General features: G+C 39.4%; 1 protein-coding gene across 1 annotated transcript in view; it reads left to right on the top strand.

Moving 5' to 3' along the window:
* The window catches only part of COL28A1 (collagen type XXVIII alpha 1 chain), a 162,091-nt gene that overhangs the window by 29,891 nt on the left and 110,671 nt on the right, over positions 1–21,529 (top strand). The window contains 3 exon segments of the mRNA XM_089917047.1: positions 14,421–14,480; position 14,969; positions 15,597–15,664. Coding sequence (XP_089773173.1) covers positions 14,421–14,480; position 14,969; positions 15,597–15,664 — 129 coding nt within the window.

Here is a 21,529-nt window from a genome sequence, read left to right as displayed (position 1 = left end):
TTAACTTGTGGGGAGCAGTTGGGCTACTTGACTGTTCTTTTTTCCAGAGAGAGGTAAGGGAGTGACACGTATACTATTTTTAATGAGATAATGACAATGTGTGATTTCCTGGGGCAGTTTTAATTGGCAAATTAAAATAGAATGAGCTTCTCAGTGGGCGTGTGCTTAAGGTTGTCTGGGGAAACTGTCTTTTCCAGTCCTTGCCTATGATTAATTCTCTTAATCATAGGAAAGAACTGGCTCTTCTGAATACTGAGTAGAAGTTTTTACAAAATTGCTTTGGCTGTAGGTAAAATCCTGCAGCAAGGAAAAGAAAATATTTTGACAGTCCACACTTATTTCTAGGATCCTTTGGTTACCTAAGCTGATAATTTTCACAAGTTTGTGAAAAAGAGGCTTAAAATCAGGGATCAGGTTTGGAGTTTGCAACAGTGATAGAATTATAGATTGTTTGAGCCACAAGGGATATTAGAAATCATACTGGCCCAAAGTTTTCATTTTGGAAAATGAGAAGTCTGGAAATCAGGGCATCTGTGGAGGGGCTGGGCTGGGAGCAGGGCACGCAGCTTCGGGAGATGGGTGATGGCAGTTCATAAAAACGTGCCATCGTTTGATCACTTCTCTTCATGTCTTATACAATTACTCCTCAGATTTTTCTTTTAAAGTGGATTTATTTCCACAGAATTCAGCTTTTAATTCTAGGAATGCATTAATTCTTAGAATAAATAATGAGTCAAGTATATTGGGGGAGGCTGTAATTTTCTGACATAACACTTCATGCTCGACTTTCACATCATCATCATAAAAGGAGTCACTCTTCCAAAGGTATCTGAGGACTTCAACTTTCCAAGGGCCTCTCTTTTAAAAAATTCTTTTTTTCAAAAATTTTGGTGAAGATATTTAACGTAAAATTATCACAGGTTTAAAATCACAAAATTCACTGCCAAGTGAACACAAAAAAGTCATTGTCAGTTAAAAAGATGTCAGTATCTAAAGAATATTGGGGGGCTTCCTTAGTGGCATAGTGGTTGAGAGTCCGCCTGCCGATGCGGGGGACGCGGGTTTGTGCCCCGGTCCGGGAAGATCCCACATGCCGCGGAGCGGCTGGGCCCGTGAGCCATGGCCGCTGAGCCTGTGCGTCCGGAGCCTGTGCTTCGCAACGGGAGAGGCCACAACAGTGAGAGGCCCGCGTACCGCAAAAAAAAAAAAGAACATTGTGGGTTCTTGGTAGGGAGTGAGATGGGAGTAAGCTTCTCACTTTTCTCCTAGTTATATTTTTGTCTTAAGGTCACAGATTTAATGGTCTCTTGACTGTTACTTGGAGACTATTACTAATTTCTACCCCTCTTTGGATCTGTCAACCAGAGACGCATGTCACATTCATTAATTGTCTTAGGTTTTATACATTTATTCTTGTATTGTCTTAAAAGTCAGGTTTCAGGGAATGGCTTCATCTTACATCCCAGAATGTACTTCTAAATCTTAAAAACTTAATAAACTATTTTTTTGCTCAATCTGGAAACAATGTTTTATAGTGACATTTCTTTTTATCCATTACCATTTTATTACAAAATGGTTTTACGATATTGCTATTGCAATTCGTGCCAAAAAAAAAACCTTTAAAATTCAGTAATTCTGTATTTTCCAATGGACACAGGGAGGATTATTATTTTGAAGCTTCTAAAATAACAGATAGCACTTATTTAGTGTATATTTACTATGCACAGATACAGTTCTAAATACCCATTTAAGATAACACCACCTTCTGAGGCATGATCTATTCTCACTCTCACGGTATAGATTAGGCTACTATGGCAAAGAGAATTTAAGCAATGGATTCAAGTCTACACAGCTAGGAAGGGACAGAGCCAGGATTCAAACCCAGCCAGTCTGCTCTTAACCACCATATTATATCTATCTCCTTAGGAAAACTGCTGAATTTCCTAGATAGTCAACCTGAGATAAATGCCTTTCTTTTTGACAGTATGGAAATTGCATCTTTCTACCCCCTCTAGTGTACTCTGGCTGGAAACAGAAGTCTGTTGAGAGTGCACTTCTACTTGGTTATAATGTTCATCTGAAAATGCAGGAAAAGAAGGAAAGGAATCTCATGGGAAAAAGAAACCAGTAATGTGCATTTTCAAATATTTTGTCTCTTACGAGACCTTAAAATAGAAAATTTGGACTTGTAACATTTGCAAAGATTCCATGGGAGTTTCTAGATAGGGCCTGTCTATGAATTTGAATTTATGAATAGTCTCTCTCATGAGCGACAATCCCATTCTGTTGCTCTAGGTGCTTGGGTTTTCTTCATCAAAGGGTTTGCAGAAAAGGTGGCCAAAGAATAAAAGGAAAAAAAATAGCATGTGAGAAATTAAGGAAAAATGTGATTCTGGCCCTATTTCACAAACCACTTCTGTCATTAGTATTTTCCGTATGTAAAGTAGTATTCTGTCCTAAATGACCTTGTTGCTTTAGAAACAAAACATAGATGTTTCTCAGAAGGAAGCCACCTCAGCCTCTCCCATACATGAGGGTCAAGAGTGGTATTCACAAGAAGAACATCCCATCAGTCTCTAAAATCAATTAGAACTATCATCACGCAAGTATCTGAGAAGACATATCCCTAGGACCAAACTGGCAATGTCCTTAACAAGAGAGCACGGTGCCCCTTCTCAGTAAAAACTGAGGGCCTAAGAACCCTACGCCACCTTCCAAGGGCTGGTGTGGTGGTTCAGGTGGCAATCCCATCTGGCCATAAAATTGGCCCTCCAATAACGAGAAAGAATGGCTCAAGAATGGCAGGCCTCTCAAATCACAGAGAACAAGTAACCAAAATTAGTTTTGAACAAATAAACACAGTAGAATGCTGGATGTGCCAGGCCCACATTAGGTAATTTTTGCCATTTCTTTTTTTTTGCGGTACACAGGCCTCTCACTGTTGTGGCCTCTCCCGTTGCGGAGCACAGGCTCCGGACGCGCAGGCTCAGCGGCCATGGCTCACAGGCCCAGCCTCTCCGCGGCATGTGGGATCTTCCCGGACCAGGGCACGAACCCGTGTCCCCTGCATCGGCAGGCGGACTCTCAACCACTGCGCCACCAGGGAAGCCCTTTGCCATTTCTTGATGTCCTTCTGAGGTTATTTCTGAAGGGTGTTTTCTTCTCAAATCTCATCCAAATCTACTCTTTCCAAGACCCACTTTGTGCTCTGGGAGGAGGGACTGCTCACTGTGGCCTGAGCAGGAAATAGCTTGTGACACGTTGAAGCATCCTAGCATGAGAGCTTCGGTGCTAGGGCCAAAAGGGCATTAGGAATTATCCCTGACGTATTTCTCCAAGGCAAAGCAGCACGTGTTAATCCTCAAACAATTTAAAAATACTGTGATATTTATGTTATATAGTAATTTACCTTAATAGACGTATTGCCTCCCTTCTTCTAACTTCTTTCATTGTTCTACTCTAGGACGCTCATACATTTTCTGCAGGGCTTTTCCCCCCTAAGTGTTTTCTTCTTGTGCTACACTCAAGTATAAGAAACTCAAAGTCCTCTTACTTTATGTTCAGTTTAGCTTCTGAGATGTTAAGAAAACTCATAGGGAAATAGCACCAGTCTGGTCCAGTTTAATAAATGGATATGGTCAGGGTAAATAATCTCCAGTGAATCAAACATCCAGCCCACATCCAAAATAAACAACAGACCTAGTATTAGTGAATAAGTGAAACTTACATTTTAAAGGAAGTAAATGAGGGCAAATGAAGCACTTAGTCCACTCGAAAGCTCTGCACTGCACATGATCCTTGGACACCCTACTCCTCCTTACCTAGCTCTGTCATACTTCCATCCCATTTTTTGAGGTTCCCAAGCATGGTAGATAATTTTTTTTAGTAGTTGGTGTTCTTATAAAGAAATTAAGTAAATGAGAGCTAAATGTACAGATCCTGAAATTAAAATTGTCAACCTAGTAAACATCCCTACACATCATCCTGTTTTCTTCAAAATGCTCTATGAAAAGAGGTTAGTTTTTAAAACAGGGATGTCTGTCAACCTTTGACATAGCTATTAGGAATGCGTATGTATTTTGGTAACTGAAAGAGTACTAATCAAGTTTCCTTTTAGTTTCCGTGCATTATACCTTTGAACATTGCCAGTCTTCTTTCAAATATGAACCATTGGCAGGAGAATTAGATAGATATGTACACGTCCATCACTGTTTTTGAAAAATCCAAAGCAGAGAATCTAGGGACAATGGGTCAGGAGTACTGCTATCATATCTAAGAGAGAAAAAAAATTATATCTACACTCACACATGTTTAAGATAAGCAACAAATAACTATTTGTTGAATGAATGAGGAAATAGTCTTAAATGGAATGAGCTGTCAACAGTATCATACTGTAGACAGGTCAAATAGGCAGGACCTATGCAGTCACTTAGATTGTCAATTTTGCAGGTTTTGGAAACCTCTGAGAGATTGGGGAGGTGACAATGGATTGTGGAAGGAATCAGAGAGAAGGGTGCAATAGCCAGGAATTCTGACCATTCTTCCAAGATATCTGGATAATAAATAGAAACAGGAGAGTGTAGATGTAATCCATCAGAAGCTTCTTGTGCATTTAATAACCTAATGAGTTATTTGTAATTCCGCTTTCTTCTAAGAGAGGCATGGAGGCTTGGAACTTAATTTTTTTTTTTTTTTTTACAGTTTCAGATATACAAGTTAGAGTCTTATGTTTTCTATAATGTCACTATTTTCACTAGAACAGATATATCATTAATGAAGATTTAGTAGTTTTAAAAATTAATTCTTTAGTTTTGCCATTATTTGAATATCGATGCTTGATTTGACTTAAAGGTAGTTTAGCAGCTTTAGTAGGTCAACCTACTGAACATAAATATTTCAACTGCGGTTTGGAAAGAGTTCAAACACCACAAATATGAACAACTACGAAGAAGCTGAAACTTTCTCCTCAAACTAGAATGTTGTGTAGTTTTATTTCAGCTCTCACACAACTCAAAAGCCTAAAAATCCCCTAACATCATGATGTTGCTCTCAACCACTAAAAAAAAATCATGATTTCTAATAGGATATAATTCCTTATAACTTGATGGGAAGGAAATCAGGTGAAACATGTAGACATCAACAATCCCTAGTACAGAATAATCAAACAGAAAACTTTTTTTAAGTTCACAGCTCTCAATACAGAATGACTATATTTTTGGCTTCATGAAAAGTACTTTTAAGTCCAGGGTATTCAAACACGCCAGATTTTCCAGTTGTCCAAACCCAATAATGGGCCTTCTGGTTCTCCTGGCAGGCTAACACCTTTGAACAAGGTTGTGACTGCTCAGTGTATAGTAGTGCGAAGAGAAGAATCCCTTTACAATTTTAATTACAAATATCTGTCTAATGCAGAATCAGAGCCAAGCTGCCAAACTATGTGGCTGTTTTTCTTCGGGGATGTCAAATTCTAAATGCTATTTCTGTCCTGGGCCTAATTAAAGGGAAAGAATCATTAGTAATCCAGAGATTCTTATTGTGGAAAGGGCTTTGACCTACATGCCTATCTGCCCACCAGGATACTAAATGAGCTTATTAACTCATTTGACGTGAGACAACTAATAGTGACAACTTGACGTGGCTGCCAGAACATGTGGCATGTCAGCCATTGGCTTCAAGACAGATGATTTTCCTCCCCAAATCTCTGACACATATGGTCCTCAGCAGATGGGGTACACCCTGCGTGCGTGTGTATGTGCGCATGCGTGTGCAGAGCCTGCCAAGACGAAAACTCCGATGGATCAAGGCACCCAAAATGCTGCCAACATTTCCCACAAAGGTGCTGAGTCTAACCCACAGGCTCAGTCAAGTGGGGCACTAATGTGGAACACAATGAGTTACCGCATGTCTTCAGAGCGTTGTCAGAATTCTTTTCTTTAATACTTATATCAGTGCTCTTAATTAATTCAAGTAAGTTGCAGCAGTGCAGCAGCAACAGTGCAGCAGGGAAAATTAAGTTTATTCTAAGAGGAAGGTTTTTTTAAAAATTGTGGTAAAATATACATAATATTTATCATTTTAAGCATACAATTCAGTGGTATTAAACACACTCACAATATTGTGTATCCGTCATCACTATCTGTGCTCACAACTTTTCCATCATTCTAACGTAAACTTTGTACTCTTTCAAGAATAACTCTCCTCACTTTCCTCTGCCCCCAGTCTCCAAGAGTAGGTTTTTAGGAAACATATCACGCTGTTAGGAATCTCTCTTCTCTCGTAAATTGGTGCCCCTCTTGGATTTATGGAGAGGGTTCACCCTGAAGAGTTTCCAGCCACTCATTTTGTGCTAGAGGAGTCCTAAGAGTGTCCACCAGAGCCTAGATTCTTAAAAGCTCTCCTGATGGGCCGTGGAACAGTCTTTCCTTTTAAGGAAAATGACACACAATTCGTTAGGATTTTTTTTTTTTTTTTTTTTTTTGCGGTACGCGGGCCTCTCACTGTTGTGGCCTCTCCCGTTGCGAAGCACAGGCTCCGGACGCGCAGGCTCAGCAGCCATGGCTCACGGGCGCAGCCGCTCCGCGGCATGTGGGATCTTCACGGACCGGGGCACGAACCCGCGTCTCCAGCATCGGCAGGCAGACTCCCAACCACTGCGCCACCAGGGAAGCCCTCCTTAGGTTTTATTATATATAATGAAATATGACTTTCCTATTAGACTGAAACATATGAATCATCCTTTTTGTAAGTCAAACCTAGCTGTATATTGTCAATTTCATTCGCTTTAACCTAATAGCAATCAAGAAAAGGAGTTGAGTTACTAAAATCTGGTACAATTTTCATCACATTCTCCAGCAATTCTTTGTTATTATGGAGTTTTTCTTCTTTAAAAAGCATAAGTAGGTAGAATATGTGAACAGTGATCTTTTCTCTTACCCAAGTAGATGTTATTAAAAAAGATTGCAGTTGGAGATTTTAAATAATGATGGTTCCAACAGTGCAGTTGCTTAATAACTGCTTTATATGTAGAGTTACATTGTGTGATTACAGTATTGCCAATTATTATTTATGTTAACTTTACCACTAATTCAGTGACAACACTGATCCAGGTAGACTTTATGTGCCTGAAACGGCATATAAGTTGGCTTGTAATAGTAAATACTTTCATGTGGCTTATTTTTATTTTAGAGATTCTTTGTCTTCATATGATGGTTCTTCAACTATGGGTAGATTGTAACTATCTGATTTTTGTGTTTTTCATGCTGTAACAAAGATATAAATTTAGTCTGCAATCAAATTATTTTTGAAATACTTTAAGAACGGAAAAGTCCCAAGAGGCAGTTTTGCATGGTGGTTAGAGCACTGGCTCTAAAGCCATACTGCTGGGGTTCAAACCCAGCCCTATATTGTATTAGTTCTGTGATTTGGGAAACTCACTTTTCCTCCCCATACCTCTGTTTTCTCATTAATGTAATGGGTTAAAAATAGAGTTGTTCTGAGGATTACATGAGTTAATACATGAAAAGCACTTAGAATAACACCTGTTACATAGTAAGTGCCATATGTATCAGCAATAATTAAGCAGTTAAGTATTTTGACAACCCTCTTTTCATTAATGTAAAACAAAGCTAGCCTGATATGTTTTCTAAAAATATGCCTCTTATTACGTAACACTTCTCTGAAATAAGAGAAATTAGGAACTAAAAATAGAGCTTGATTTAACAAGAATTTGATAAATGTTAGTTTCATGCCTCCCCACCCCCCCTGCTTTTTCTTCTTTCCAAAAAAAAAAGGGCTTCTCTTGACTTTTCTCCCAAGCCTTCGTATATAGTAATCACTTCATTGAGTTTCAGCTAAGAATGTATTTTGTCCATACTTGAGCCATTTTACACCTACAAAATGCTCATTCATCATTTTCTTCCACTGGAAAAGTATGAGAATATTTGTCACAAGACTTAAAGTATTACAGTTGGTGCTATACATATCTAGGAAACGATAAAAAGAAGTTGCTAAAACATCTATCTAATGTTAAGAGCCCAAGGTATGACTAAATTATTTATAATTGTATTATTCAAGAAAAGGTAAAGTTCTGTCCTCAAAAAATTCAGAGTCTTGGACAACCATTCATTATTTATTATTTTAGGGAAAGGAAAGATGTTGACTTTGGTTAGAGCCAGGAATAAGAAGTGTTGGGTTTCTCTAGCTGAACTTTCCATACAGTGTAACCTTAGGCCATCTATTGGCCTTCAACTGGAAAAAAAAAAAGATTAATTGTATCTGGATAAGTTTGTAGCAAAAACTGTGCGATAAGTACTTTATATCACTATGTAATGTATGCACAGTCGCTCTTAGTTAAAAACGTAAGTAAAGCAGTGGGAACGCCAGAGGAGCAATTCCAAACCCCCAGTTCCCCCTGCCTAGACCAGGTTTCCTGTTTTGTTCACCTCTAGCAGCTGGCACAATATCTGCTCCTTAGTCACTGTTCAGTAAATGTTTGAGGCCTGGATGGTTGAGTAGATAATGTCAATTAGCTAAACATTGAGAATGGAGAGCTGAGCAAAATCACATGACATCCTCCCACAGTCTATGGGGAGACATATTAACACATGCAGAAATGCAAAGTTGCAACTGTAATGAATGCTCAGAAAAAGAGGAAAATGATGTTATCAGTGCCTCTAGAATAGGGATTTTACCTGACCAGAGAGGCCTTCCCTGAAGCCATGCTGTTTAAAATAAGATCTGAGGGATGAATAAGGATTAACTAGGAAAAGAGAGAGGTAACCACATCCCAGATAGAGACAACAGCACATGCAAAGACCCTGTGGCAGGAGGGAACATGGCAAGTACAAGGAACTGAACAAAGGGCAATGGTGCTAGGGTGGCTAGAGAAGAGGCAACTAATAACAAATAGTTTTGAAAAGGCCACAGGACCACACCATGCAGGGGCTCACAAGCCTTGGAAGGAGCTCTGTCTTTACCCTAAGAGCAAAGGGAAAGGACTTGAAGGGTTTTACTCAGATTAAAATTAGAAGATTGCTCTGGCAGCAGTGGACGGGTGGGGGAATAAATTAGAATGTGCTAGAATGGATGCATGTAGAGTATTATGGACTTTGCTGTAGTCTGAGCAAGAGATGATATTAATTTGGGGTAGACTGTAGAGGCATGGTAGAGGACATGGAGGTGGATGGATTTGAGATTTATGAGCATATTGTTAGGTGTTGGTGACGCATTGCATATGATGGATAAGGGAGTGAGATACGTTAAGAATGACTCCTAAGTTCTGGCTTGACATGTGGAGGGATCTTGATGCCCTTCCCTGAAATAGAGAATGCTGGAAGATGATCAGGTCTGTGAGTGAAAGAGTATGACTCTGTCTTTGGAAAGGATGAGTTACTTTTGAAATTCCCTTTTTCCTGACTTCTTTTATACTGCCTTTGTCAGCTCTCCCTGCCCCCCCTTCTTTTTTCTGGGCCACTGTCTTCCCCAAATCCCCACAAGACACCTCTGTGTTCTTTCACTCCCACCCAACTTAAATGTTGGTACTCTCCATGGTTCTGACCCGAGCCTCCAGCCTCTTTAATCACTCTAAAGCTGCACTGTCCAACAGAGTAGCCAGACGTGGCTATTGAGCACCTGAAAGTGGCTAGTCGGAGTTGAAATGTGCTATAAGTGTTAAATACACGTAGGATTTCAAAGGCATAACATGAAAAATAGTGAAAAATAAAATCATTAATAAGAGTTTTATATTGCTTATATGTTGCAATGATAATATTTGGGGTACACTGGGTTAAGTAAAATCTGTTATTACTTCCTTAGTGTGGCTACTAGAAAATTTTAAATGACAAATGTGGCTCACTGTATATTTCCAGTGGACAGTGCAGCTCCAGACAGTGATGCTGTTGTCACCTCAGTCCTGTCCGCTTGCCCCACAGAACTGCTTACTGTCCCCAGAACATTTCACATCATTTTATGCCTCATACTCTCTCCTTTTCCAGAACTTTCATCCCCCTCTTTCCTGCTAGATTAAATATGATTCATACATTTTTGTTCAGAGCAAATACCTCCACTACTATATAAAACTTTCCCAATTCCTTAAGGTAGAATTAAACATTTCTGCCTCAGAGTCTTACATGCTCTCTTAATACCTTTTTTATAGCTAATTCACATGCTTATATTTTGTTTTATATTCGTTTGCCTCTCCAGCCAGATTCTAAGTGTCTGCAAAGTGCAGGTGCAACCTGATTTATGTCTATAATTATGTTGGGGGTACTGGGTACCAGGTTGGTGCTCAATGAAAGTCTGGTGAATAACAATTGCTCTACACATATTATACAGCTACCATGTGACTGGTTATGACTTAGATGTTTTAAGCCAATATTTAATATCCTCTCAACAATGCTGCAAGGTAGATAAAATGATCCTCATTTTGCATGTGGGGATCTTGCAAAAGCTCAAACTTAGTAAATTATAGAACCAGAATTCAACTACACTGACTGAATGAAAAAGCCATGGTTTTTTTTCCTGTGATACCATGCATACTGAAAAATGAATTTTAAAATGGAGATTATATTCCTATATCATAAAATAGGAAAAAACACCAATTTCCTAAGGCTGTTAGAAGATTAAATGCGATAATCTATATGAAGTGTCAGGGCAGTGCTTGAAAGCAGTAGGTTTTATTAAACATTGGCTTTCTCCCATCTTGAGGTCCATAGCATAGGCATCCTTAATTTCTGAGAAGGATCAAAGTGGTTTACCTAACTCCTCGATGCCCCTCACATGCTTACAACTCATGTTCACTTTCATTCACACTCATCCAAAGGTCATGAGACACAGACTTCTCTGGGGCTATCGACTTTAACCCAGTCCTCTTTGTATATCCCCCTGATGTTTAAAGAAAGTGGAGTAGAGAAATAATAAGTAGTACTGAGGGTATTCAATCTGTGGGTGTGTTTGTTGGTGAGGATTAGGGCAGGAATAATAGCAAAAAAGGAATCAAGCCTGGCGTCTTTCAAGGCTATGTTCCCTTGGTGAATTCCAGGAAAATCATTTGGAATAGAGTGCTGACTCTTTTCTTCCTGTTCTGTCTTATCCAGCTATGGTATTTTATAATCAGAACCACTTTCTTTACCATGTCAGGAATCTCTGTAGGAAAGGGAAAGGGGAAGTGTGACAGGGATAGACATTAATTGTGGACCAATACTGTTCTGCAGGTCCTAGGTTGAAATGCAAGCCTCCTGGGAAATAAATTTAAGCAGGTAAAGTGTGAAGATATGTTGCTATGGGGCTGTGTTCAGGTAAGGGAAAGTGGCCCCTCTATAACCTCAGATCCCTGTAATTCCCCTGAAAAAGCAATATTAGGAAGTCTCTCAGTTGCTGTTGGTAGGGGACCAAGGCTAAAGGGAGCTCATGCGCTCAAGGGTAATATAGTTCTTTATCCTCTTGGCAAGTTAACAGCAGAACCAGTGCCTTGTCCAGAGTTGGGAAACTTTCTCACCAACCTGTGCTCTTGTTTGTTTTAGATCAAACATAGGGACAAGTACACAGTAGGGCAGAGCTTCCACTATAAAACACTCAAATTCTCCTCCAAATACATAAGATATATAAAAGCCTTCTGATCCATTACAGAACCAAACTACATACCAAAGGGCAGGGAATGAAGAGGATAGGGAACTTAGAGCCTTATACCATTATTATTATTATTATTATCATTATCATTATTTTAATGGTGTGTTTTACCTCTCAAACTAGCCCTTTGAGTTTAGGGCCTTTGTTTTAAACTTCTCTGTATTTATTACCATCCACATAGCAAGTACTTGGTGTTCCTTTGCTAAGTGATGGAAACATTCACCCTTATGCTGTGTAATGGACAAGGAGATTCCAGCTTGAATGGAGAGCACAAGAAGTTATAAGGAAAGATTCTTTGAAGTTAAAATTTGGAATCTTTAGGAAACTGAATATTCTCTAGCACTTAAACTTGAGATTAAGAAAACAACTTCAAATTTGGGGAGAAATTTTATATTCTCCCCAAAGAGAGAATATTTGTCTGATATTATACAGAGACAAATCCCATGGCCAAGAACATGTAAAAGATAAGAATGGCAATTACTTGGCAGCTCCAGAAAAGTTAACCTATATTAAAAGATAACTAGAACCTTGAATTTTAAAGGGAAAAATTCAGGTTGATTTATCTGCCAGATTGACTTGTACTCAAAAGGATAAACAGAAGGTACTGTTCAATTCAATCCACTGAAATGCCAAAGCATCATGAACTCTTACAATCAACTGATTTTGAGACAGGTTTTCTTTGTTTGATTCATCTTGAGCCTCGACATATCTTTTAGGGAGGTGATTTAACTATGACCCTTCTCCTTTCTCTTCTGTTCCCCTTTGCATTTGGCTAAAGTCAACAGACTTCTTTCAAGTAATGCCTCTACCATATCAATAGAACATTGCTCTAGTTACTAAGAGTCCCCTCCAAAATCACAAGCCTCTGGGGAGAATTGAGGCTTTAGCTTAGTAAAAATTCCTTTGTTCCCCTCAACCTGGGAGAAGGTTTGCCTCCACTTCCTGTCTGTTGGCTTATAAAAGGATGAAGAGAAGAGAAAAGTCTGTAAATTTAGTGAAATTTTAAATAGCAAGTATTCATTAACTCCAACACAAGCATACTTTGAAATTTTTCTTAACATAAATTAGAGGTACATGCAGGTATGTAAAGAGAAAGAAAAATACCATATGATATCACTTATATGTGGAATCTAAAACATGACACAAATGAACATATCTATGAAACAGATACAGACTCAAAGACATACAGAACAGACTTGTGGTTGCCAAGGGGGAGGGGGGTGGCAGAGGGATGGATTGGGAGTTTGGAGTTAGCGGATGCAAACTATTATATACAGAATGGATAAACAAGAAAGTCCTACTGTATAGCACATGGAACTATATTCACTATATACTATCCTGTGATAAACCATAATGAAAAAGAATATATATATGTGTAACTGAGTCACTTTGAGGTACAGCAGAAATTAACACAACATTGTCAATCAACTATACTTCAATAGAATTCTAAAAAAATAACAATAAAAAAACCGAAGGAAACACACCGAAAATTAACAGTTGTTATAGATAGATAATGTAAAATTTTCTTTGTATGCTTTTCAATATATGGCAAATTTTCTACAGTGAAGATACATTATTTTGATAAACAGAAAAAATTAGCATTATAAAAAAGGAAATGGTAATCAATAGCCACTCTCCTTTCCTCTATCAACATGCCAAAGGCCCAGAAGCTTGAGAGACCTAAAGACCCATATCCCTGTGGGTGATACTGAGGTGTGAGTTTGTGCAGGCCAGGTAACCCCTCTGGGACTCAGGTTCCTCACCTGTGAAATGCAGGAGTTTGAGTGCCATGGTCTCAGTTCTATAATGCCTGAATTCTATGATGGGCCTGCCACATCATAGACTATATTAACTGAAAATGCTTCTGGTTTCTAGTAACAAACATCTCGACTAATAGTGGCTTAAATCATAAGAACGCTTCTTGTTGAGTAAACAGAATGTTTGAAGGTAGGTAGTCTAGGACTGGATCAGGAGCTCAGTGAGGCTGTCTGGGAGCCAGGCTCTTTTAAGTTTTTTCTGCATCATCCTCTTCAACTGTTGGCATTCATCTGAGAGACTGTTGCCTCATGGTTACAAGATAGCTGTCACATCTCCAAGTAGGAACAAAGAAGCAGAGGCAAAAGTTTCTCTTTGCATCCAGTAAGGTCCCCACATCTCATTTATCAAAACTGAGTCGAAGGACTAACCTAGATTAATCAGTGGCAAAGGGAAAGATTCTACCCTTGTTTTAGACGGATTATCATTCATCCTACATATCTGAGGGCGAAGAATAGTTGCCCACTGACCTGAACAGGTCAGAGTTCTAACAGCAGAGAAGAAAGAAGGGAGAGGATGATCACTGGGTAGAAAACAACTGTGTCTGCCAGAAGCACTTAATAAAGATGTATTGAACAAATGAGTGAGGGCCACGTTATGACTTTCATGGATCCTAAAAACTTTTGCCTTTCTAGGTACTTTCCACCATAAAAATGTTTAAAATTATATTTTACAACTGAGTTGGTATAAAGAAAAATGTAATCCAGACTGTATTCATTATTATATACACTATTATTATGTTTATTTTTTATTCTGATTTTAAAAAGGAGACATTTTCATGAACCCTAGATACTGGGTCATGGCTAAGTCCACCCTGGGTCTGTGCTGTCTGTCCTACTGGATGGTAAACACTTGAGGGTGGAGACTGTGTGCTAGGTTTTGTTGATGCCCTCAAAGCCCCTATCACATCACTATATGTCTAAGAGCTGCTCAACAAATACTATGGAGTTGACCTAACATATCACTCTTTCTTCCTCTAGGGTGAACCTGGTCCCCCTGGTCCTCCAGGAGCCCCTGGTATTGGACAGCCAGGTATTAAGGTAAAGATACTGGTCTCTCGGGCCATTGATGACTACTGAATTTATTGTAGGGCTGGGGGAGCTGTGATTTGAACTCTGCTCAGTGTTACCCTCATGGATACAAGGAAGCTGTCTGTATGAGTTAATTACAGGCTGGATGCTTGGACACTGCAATGCCCTGGTCAGGGGCAGTTACCACAAGAATACTGTATGTATTTTTTGATTTGGTTGGAATGAAAATTTTGCTTGTCTCCAAATACCCACCCTCTTGCCAACATACATCTAGTTCTGTTGAGTTTTCATGGATTTTAAATGTTGGCACGCAAAAATGTTACTGGGAAGTGAAACACCTTAACGTGTCAACTATCACCTGCCCACATCAAATAAGCACAGAGGGGCAGAAACCAGAAGAACCATGACATTGAATAAGTAAATGTTGACGGAGAGGTGTGTAGGGAACTAGAAAGGACTAGAACACCCAACAACCTTGGGTGCTCTACATCGTGCAGGGTGTACTAGAGCAGAAGTGCTTGTTTTAAATGGCTTTTCTATGTCATTGGGACAATAAGACTTCGACGCGGGGCTAAACCAGAGAGCAATACAAAACAATGCACTTCGAATGTAATAAGGTGTCACCATGGAATGCATTTAGACAATAATCACATTGAGATTCCTGGGAAGGTGGAGTTTAGACTGGCAGAGTTACTGGAGAAGGGTTCTGAAGGAGAAGAAATGCGAAACAGAACAGAAAGGCGAGGTGAAATGGAACAGGGCAGGGTGGCGGGGGACGCATCCCCGGATGGCGGCGAGGGGGCAGAGAACAGCACGGGCATTGTTAACTTGGTCATTTCAGTAACCAAAAAGAGTCGTACACGGTCTGACCTGTCAATTGCTACGTAATCGTTTCTGAAAGCTGAAACTGCATTTAGACAAGAAGGAATGAGGAACGTTTGGGGGTAATTTGTTCACTTAAATTCAAGGCATTTTTCCTCCTCTAGATTTTTTTTTAATCTTTAAGAGTTTGAAAAGTTTGACAATTTTGCTATTTATCTTTGTTGAAATCTCCAGAGTATTTTGTGCTATGTGTATTCTTCATTTAAAAAAGCAAACTTTCATTCAATTATTTCTTCCTCCTAGGGGAAAGAGGCCAGGAAGGAAGAACTGGGCCTCCAGGACCTATTGGTGTTGGTGAGCTGGGCCAGACAGTGAGTAGCAAGAAATTCTAGGTGGAATTAAAAGGACAAATATAGTTCTTATGTGCTCTTTTGGGTTAGAATAAATGGTTAAACTAAGCCATCTTTATCTATTTAAACAACAAAAGATGATAAATATATAAAGACCAGATCCAAGTGTTATTTTTCGTAACACTTGAAATAGGGATATCTATCTATCTGTTTATATTTATAGGATATGTACAACAGGCTCTCTCTTACTGTAATCTTTTGTGAGATTAATCAGTTTGTCCTAGAAGAAAGGAGTTCTCATATGTCAAAATTTCCTAGGAGATAGGAGAGCTAGATTCATACCTAATGTCTATACTTTGTAATTGACTTTCCTGTAACCATGAGAAAATCACTGAGAATAAGGACCTTGCTCATTACCTAACCCATGAGTATACTCTAAAGCTAGAATTGATCATGGTAGACAGGTAATACCTGTGTTATTTGCAGCTTCTACCTTATGTAGCTTTGATATTTACTATTGTTGGAAAAGAAAAAACAATTCTGTCAAAAGAGAGCTGGAGAGGAAATGAATAAAACATGACTGTTCTGGAATAAGAAGCTTTTTAACTTTTCAAGTAATCATTATTCTCCCAGGAAAGAACAGTAGCTGACTTGCTGGGGTACAAATAAAAACAAACGATTGTGAATAGTTGGTCACCCAACTGGGCTTTGCATTGCATAGTTCCTCACATATAATATTAACAGAAACATGTGCTTCCTTGCTGTACTCTGAGAATGAAATGGTACCATACTATCTGAGGGCTAGTCTTTTCACCAATGTCTTGATACACTAATTCAAAAAAGAGAACATCATATAAAGGAAAAATACACTGGTCTAATTATCTACTGTGTTTCCACTAACTAGATAGGTCTTTTAAAACTAAACCACTGATTGAGAGTCCGCCTGCCGATGCAGGGGACACGGGTTCGTGCCCTGGTCCGGGAAGATCCCACATGCCGTGGAGCGGCTGGGCCCGTGAGCCATGGCCGCTGAGCCTGCGCGTCCGGAGCCTGTGCTTCGCAACGGGAGAGGCCACAACAGTGAGAGGCCCGTGTACCGCAAAAAAAAACAAAAAAAAACTAAACCACTGAGAAAGAAGATTATGAGCTCCCTGCAGACACTGCTGGTTCTACACTGGAGAGGCTGGAAACCTAGAAAACCGAAATGACATCAGCTAGAAATATACAGGCCCAGATAGGCTACCATGTATAGAGGGAGTACAGCAGAGAATTTGGGAAGTTTTTGACAGAAATGAAAAAATCTTTCCACAATGATCTGAAAAAGTGGGAATAAAAGTGAGCTTCATGTTTCACTGCAAAGCCTTTATGAACTGTCCAAAAGAATCTGAGATTTTTGAAGCAAGCATAAGATCTCTTCTTTTTCTTCTACATGCCTACTTTTAACTTAATAAACTTAATAAACAGCTCTGCCTTGCTGCTGGATCCTAGGAGAGACTGCATGGCTAATCATGGGACAATACACGACCATACATGTCGAATTTTTTTTTTTTGGCTGCGTTAGGTCTTTGTTGCTGCATGCTGGCTTTCTGTAGTTGTGGCGAGCTGGGGCTACTCTTCGTTGTGGTGCGCGGGCTTCTCATTGCAGTGGCTTCTCTTGTTGCGGCGCATAGGCTCTAGGCACATGGGCTTCAGTAGTTGCAGCATGTGGGCTCAGTAGTTGTGGCACACAGGCCCTAGAGCTCGCGGGCTTCAGTAGTTGTGGCGCACGGGCTTAGTTGCTCCGTGGCATGTGGGATCTTCTGCGACCAAGGATCGAACCCGTGTCCCCTGCATTGACAGGCGGATTCTTAACCACTGCACCACCAGGGAAGTCCATGTTGAATTATTCATCATGAACTGGGTGTTATACAAGCCATCTAGGCTATGTGTCGTAGGAGTTCATCATTATTCTTGAAGATACAAATAGTTTCATGAGTAATTGGCTTAGATTCCTATGGCATCTACTCCATTGCTACTTTTCCCACAAGCCACACCTATAGCCCCATATGAACAGACAAAGGAAGAACAAAACTGAGCATGTTTTGCTAGCCTAGCTAGAAATAGACTCCTGTTCTCTTCATGAACACAGAGTATGAAGATATTTGTGTCTTAGGTGAATGCTCACCAAACCACATCCATTTTAAAGAAGGCTCTAAATAAACAAGTAGACAGGGTGTCAATCAATCTATTTTCCCAGCTCTACTACCATCCACTCAGTTTTTTTTGTTGTTGTTGTTTTTTTGCCGTACGCGGGCCTCTCACTGTCGGGGCCTCTCCTGTTGCGGAGCACAGGTTCCAGACACGCAGGCTCAGTGGCCATGGCTCATGGGCCCAGCCGCTCTGCGGCATGTGGGATCCTACCGGACCGGGGCACAAACCCGTGTCCCCTGCATTGGCAGGCGGACTCTCAACCACTGCACCACCAGGGAAGCCCCATCCACTCAGTTTTACTGAGTGGCTGGGATGGAGGTTATACACAGGATCAACATAAACTTCCTTTTAACAAACCTAATATGGATACTACCATTGCTCAGTGACCAACCTGCAAAAGGTACATGCAAGCCTGATGTCATCTTTCTCTGGAAAGGGCCAGTCACACTGGTAGTATCAATATGTTGACTAGCTGGAACTCTTTCATAATGGAGAGGGTCATGATGATGGCCATAATTGGTGGGGGGGGCAGGCAATTAATCAAGTAAGGATTTGCCATTACTGTCCACCACTGAAGGACTTACTGAACGTCTCCATAGATCTACTATGATGTATATAAATATGGATATATTTGTGTGCTTCAAATTCATGGGTTTCATGAATCTGAGAATTCAACAATTTTGAAAGTTCTTAGTTGTTATCTCTTCAGATATTTTATTTTTCCATTCTTCATTTATTCAGAAATTCTGTTAGATGTTTAGTTGCATTTTAAGGTGATTTCCTCAAATCTAACTCATAATTCACAAATTTATCTTTTTCTGGTTATAAAATGTCCTGAAATCATATCTTGTATTTTTAACTTAATGAGTATTTTTTCAAATTCTTAAAGCTAATTTTAAAAATCTGCCTTTTTTTTTTTCTTTTACTAATATGTTTTTGCTATACTGTCCTCTTTGCTTCTTATATTTCTATGCTTTTCTTAAGACCATTAAAAAGTATACTTCCTTTTTTGGTCTCTATTATTTTATCCTATTATTTGGCAACCTTGGGGAAGTTTACATTATATTGGCTCATTTTTACTCACTGAGAATTATTTTCTTGTATGTTTTGTACTATCACATCTGAACTCATTGTCAGCCAGGTTTAATTGTGAAAACCCAAGTGTTCTGTGTGGAGCATGCTTGAAAGAAGTGTGCATTTGCATCTCTTATGTACTCCAGGCACATCCTTGATGCTATTGTCTTGATTAAGGTGTCCCCAGACCACCAACATGGTGTCACTTGAAACTACGAACCCATACATAGCATAGGACCAGGTTAGGAGTTTTTGGGCCCATTTACAGCCCAAGTGAAGGTAGACAAGATTCTTGTCATTCATAACACTGTGTTTATGGGATGGCTTTTTTCTACCCTGCCCTTTCATTGAAGATATATAACTTTGAAGGTCCTAGCTTTATGGGGGGGATCTTAGTTCTAATTTTCTCCTTGTTTTCCATCGAGTGAGCCAAAGTCTTTGTTCCTGGTTCTCCCTCTTAGACTACAAGACTTTGTCCTACCATACAACCACACTTTTTTTTTTTTTTGCGGTGCATGGGCCTCTCACTGTTGTGGCCTCTCCCATTGCGGAGCACAGGCTCCGGACGCGCAGGCCCAGCGGCCATGGCTCACGGGCCCAGCCGCTCTGCGGCATGTGGGTTCCTCCTGGACCGGGACACGAACCCGTGTCCCCTGCATCGGCAGGCGGACTCTCAACCACTGCGCCACCAGGGAAGCCCCAACCACACTTTTTACCCAGAACAGTTACAGTGTCAGCTTACATGCTTACCTCTAGTGTTCAGCACTCTTTTTGTTTTGGAACCCTGTGATTTCCCTTATTTATTGATTTTTGGGGCCTTCGTTTTAAAGAAAAATGTATATTATTTGCCTTTCTGTTTGTAGCTGGAGAGTTTTCATGATATTGCCAGAACATGAAATTCTTGTTTGTTTTCTTGCTATCCAATCACAATTACACAAATTAGAGTGACACTGTGAAGTCTTTGATTTAATTGGGAACTAAAATCATAACAAAGATGGGAAGGATCTCAAGTAATACATGAAAATATTCTCCCAAAATGTCATAATAAAAAATCAACAATGAGAGCTTTTTAATTATTTCAAAGTAACATAAAGACTTACCTTAGGACTGACAAAGGTTCTGCTGAAAGAACCTTTGTTTCTTTGCCTGAATCATTTCAAGTGGTTTCAGGTTTAGCACTAACTACTCTTTTTATGTAAAAGTGATAAATAGATCTGATCGACTGAATTAATATTCCAGCTCCATGACCTAACTTTGAACTGTCAGCTACCTTCTTTAATTATATGATTACCACTAGTTTTGTGTTGGTCTGACAGGTGACTGATTCATGAATAATAAATTGATTCAGATTCTCAGGGTGATCTGTTTGTTTTTTGTGCAAGGATACTCAGAGCACTATCTGTGAAAAATACCCCCTGAAACAAAACTATAATTATTTTGAAGTTAAAAGTAAAGTAGATTTCACTGTTTTAATATTAAGGGTAATTTACATTATTATTGAGCATATTTATATGTAGCATATGCTGGCAACGTATACTGAAACCACTTTTATTGATTACCCACACTACTGAGATTATTAAGGAAGATAATCAGATAATGGACAGTCATATTTTATCTTGTTAATGTCTCATATAAAGTATTTCTGATCAGACTCTGTTAGCTGATAATTAGTTCCTTCCACTAGATATTTTTAAATTAGAAGTGTTCATTAGAAGCCAAATAAGAATGTCACGGCTGTGATTAGTTCTCATGGCCTTTGAAAAGGACACTATTTTTTACAGAGCATTTTTGTCTTTTAAAAAATAATCTGAAAAAAAAAATCTGTTGGTACTGTCTTAATAAATTAACAGTATAGTTCATCTAACCCAAGTACTTTCTCTTTCTCTTCTCTGGTTGGCAGTCATCTTTCATCTTGACTGTTTAACTGGAAAACTTGAGAATATACTGATGGTGTAGAATATCACTCTGACGGTTTCCAGTAATTACACTCTTTTTTTTAATGCCCCTAAGTGATTGTTCACAAGCATTAACTCTGTTCTCAGCAGCCTGGAACACATGACTCCTAAAAGGCTTCATTATTTTCATTTTCACCTTGGCTAATGTATTCTAGAAATGCAGAGACGAAGGAAGGGTCTGTGCTTACTCCGTGCAGCATGCCTCTCTCCATATTGCTTAACATAAAGCCGTTCACTCTGAGACTATCTAATTTGTAAAAACTTTATAAAAGGACATTCTGAGTAATTGCAGGATTCAAGGGAAATAATTTTGTTAGTGATAGCACATATTTATTGAGTGCTTAATATGTAAAAGCTTTAAATTTCTCTGAGCTAATCTTTGTATTAATACGTGTGGTTGAGGTAGGTACTATTGTTACCGCCATTCTGACGACAATGCTGAACTTTAGAGAGATTGAATTATTTGCTTAAGATCACATTGCTAATATGTAGCAGAGCGGGGGCTTGAACCTCAGTGCAAATGACACCCAAATCTGCTTTTGGTTATTATGCAAGACTGTAAACTTTACGAGACAGGGAGCAGGGCTGCCTACTGTTTTCAGACCCTAGCACAGTGACTCGCACCTACCAGGCTTTTGGTAAACATTCGTTGAACGAATGGGAAAAA

This window comes from Delphinapterus leucas, chromosome 9, assembly GCF_059928025.1.
Source record: "Delphinapterus leucas isolate spDelLeu-1000000601 "Yukka" chromosome 9, BTC_Dleu_Yukka2, whole genome shotgun sequence".
NCBI classification, from domain to species: Eukaryota; Metazoa; Chordata; class Mammalia; order Artiodactyla; family Monodontidae; genus Delphinapterus; species Delphinapterus leucas.
Note: the sequence above shows the minus strand (reverse complement) of the source record. Positions and strands in the feature narration are given on the sequence as shown.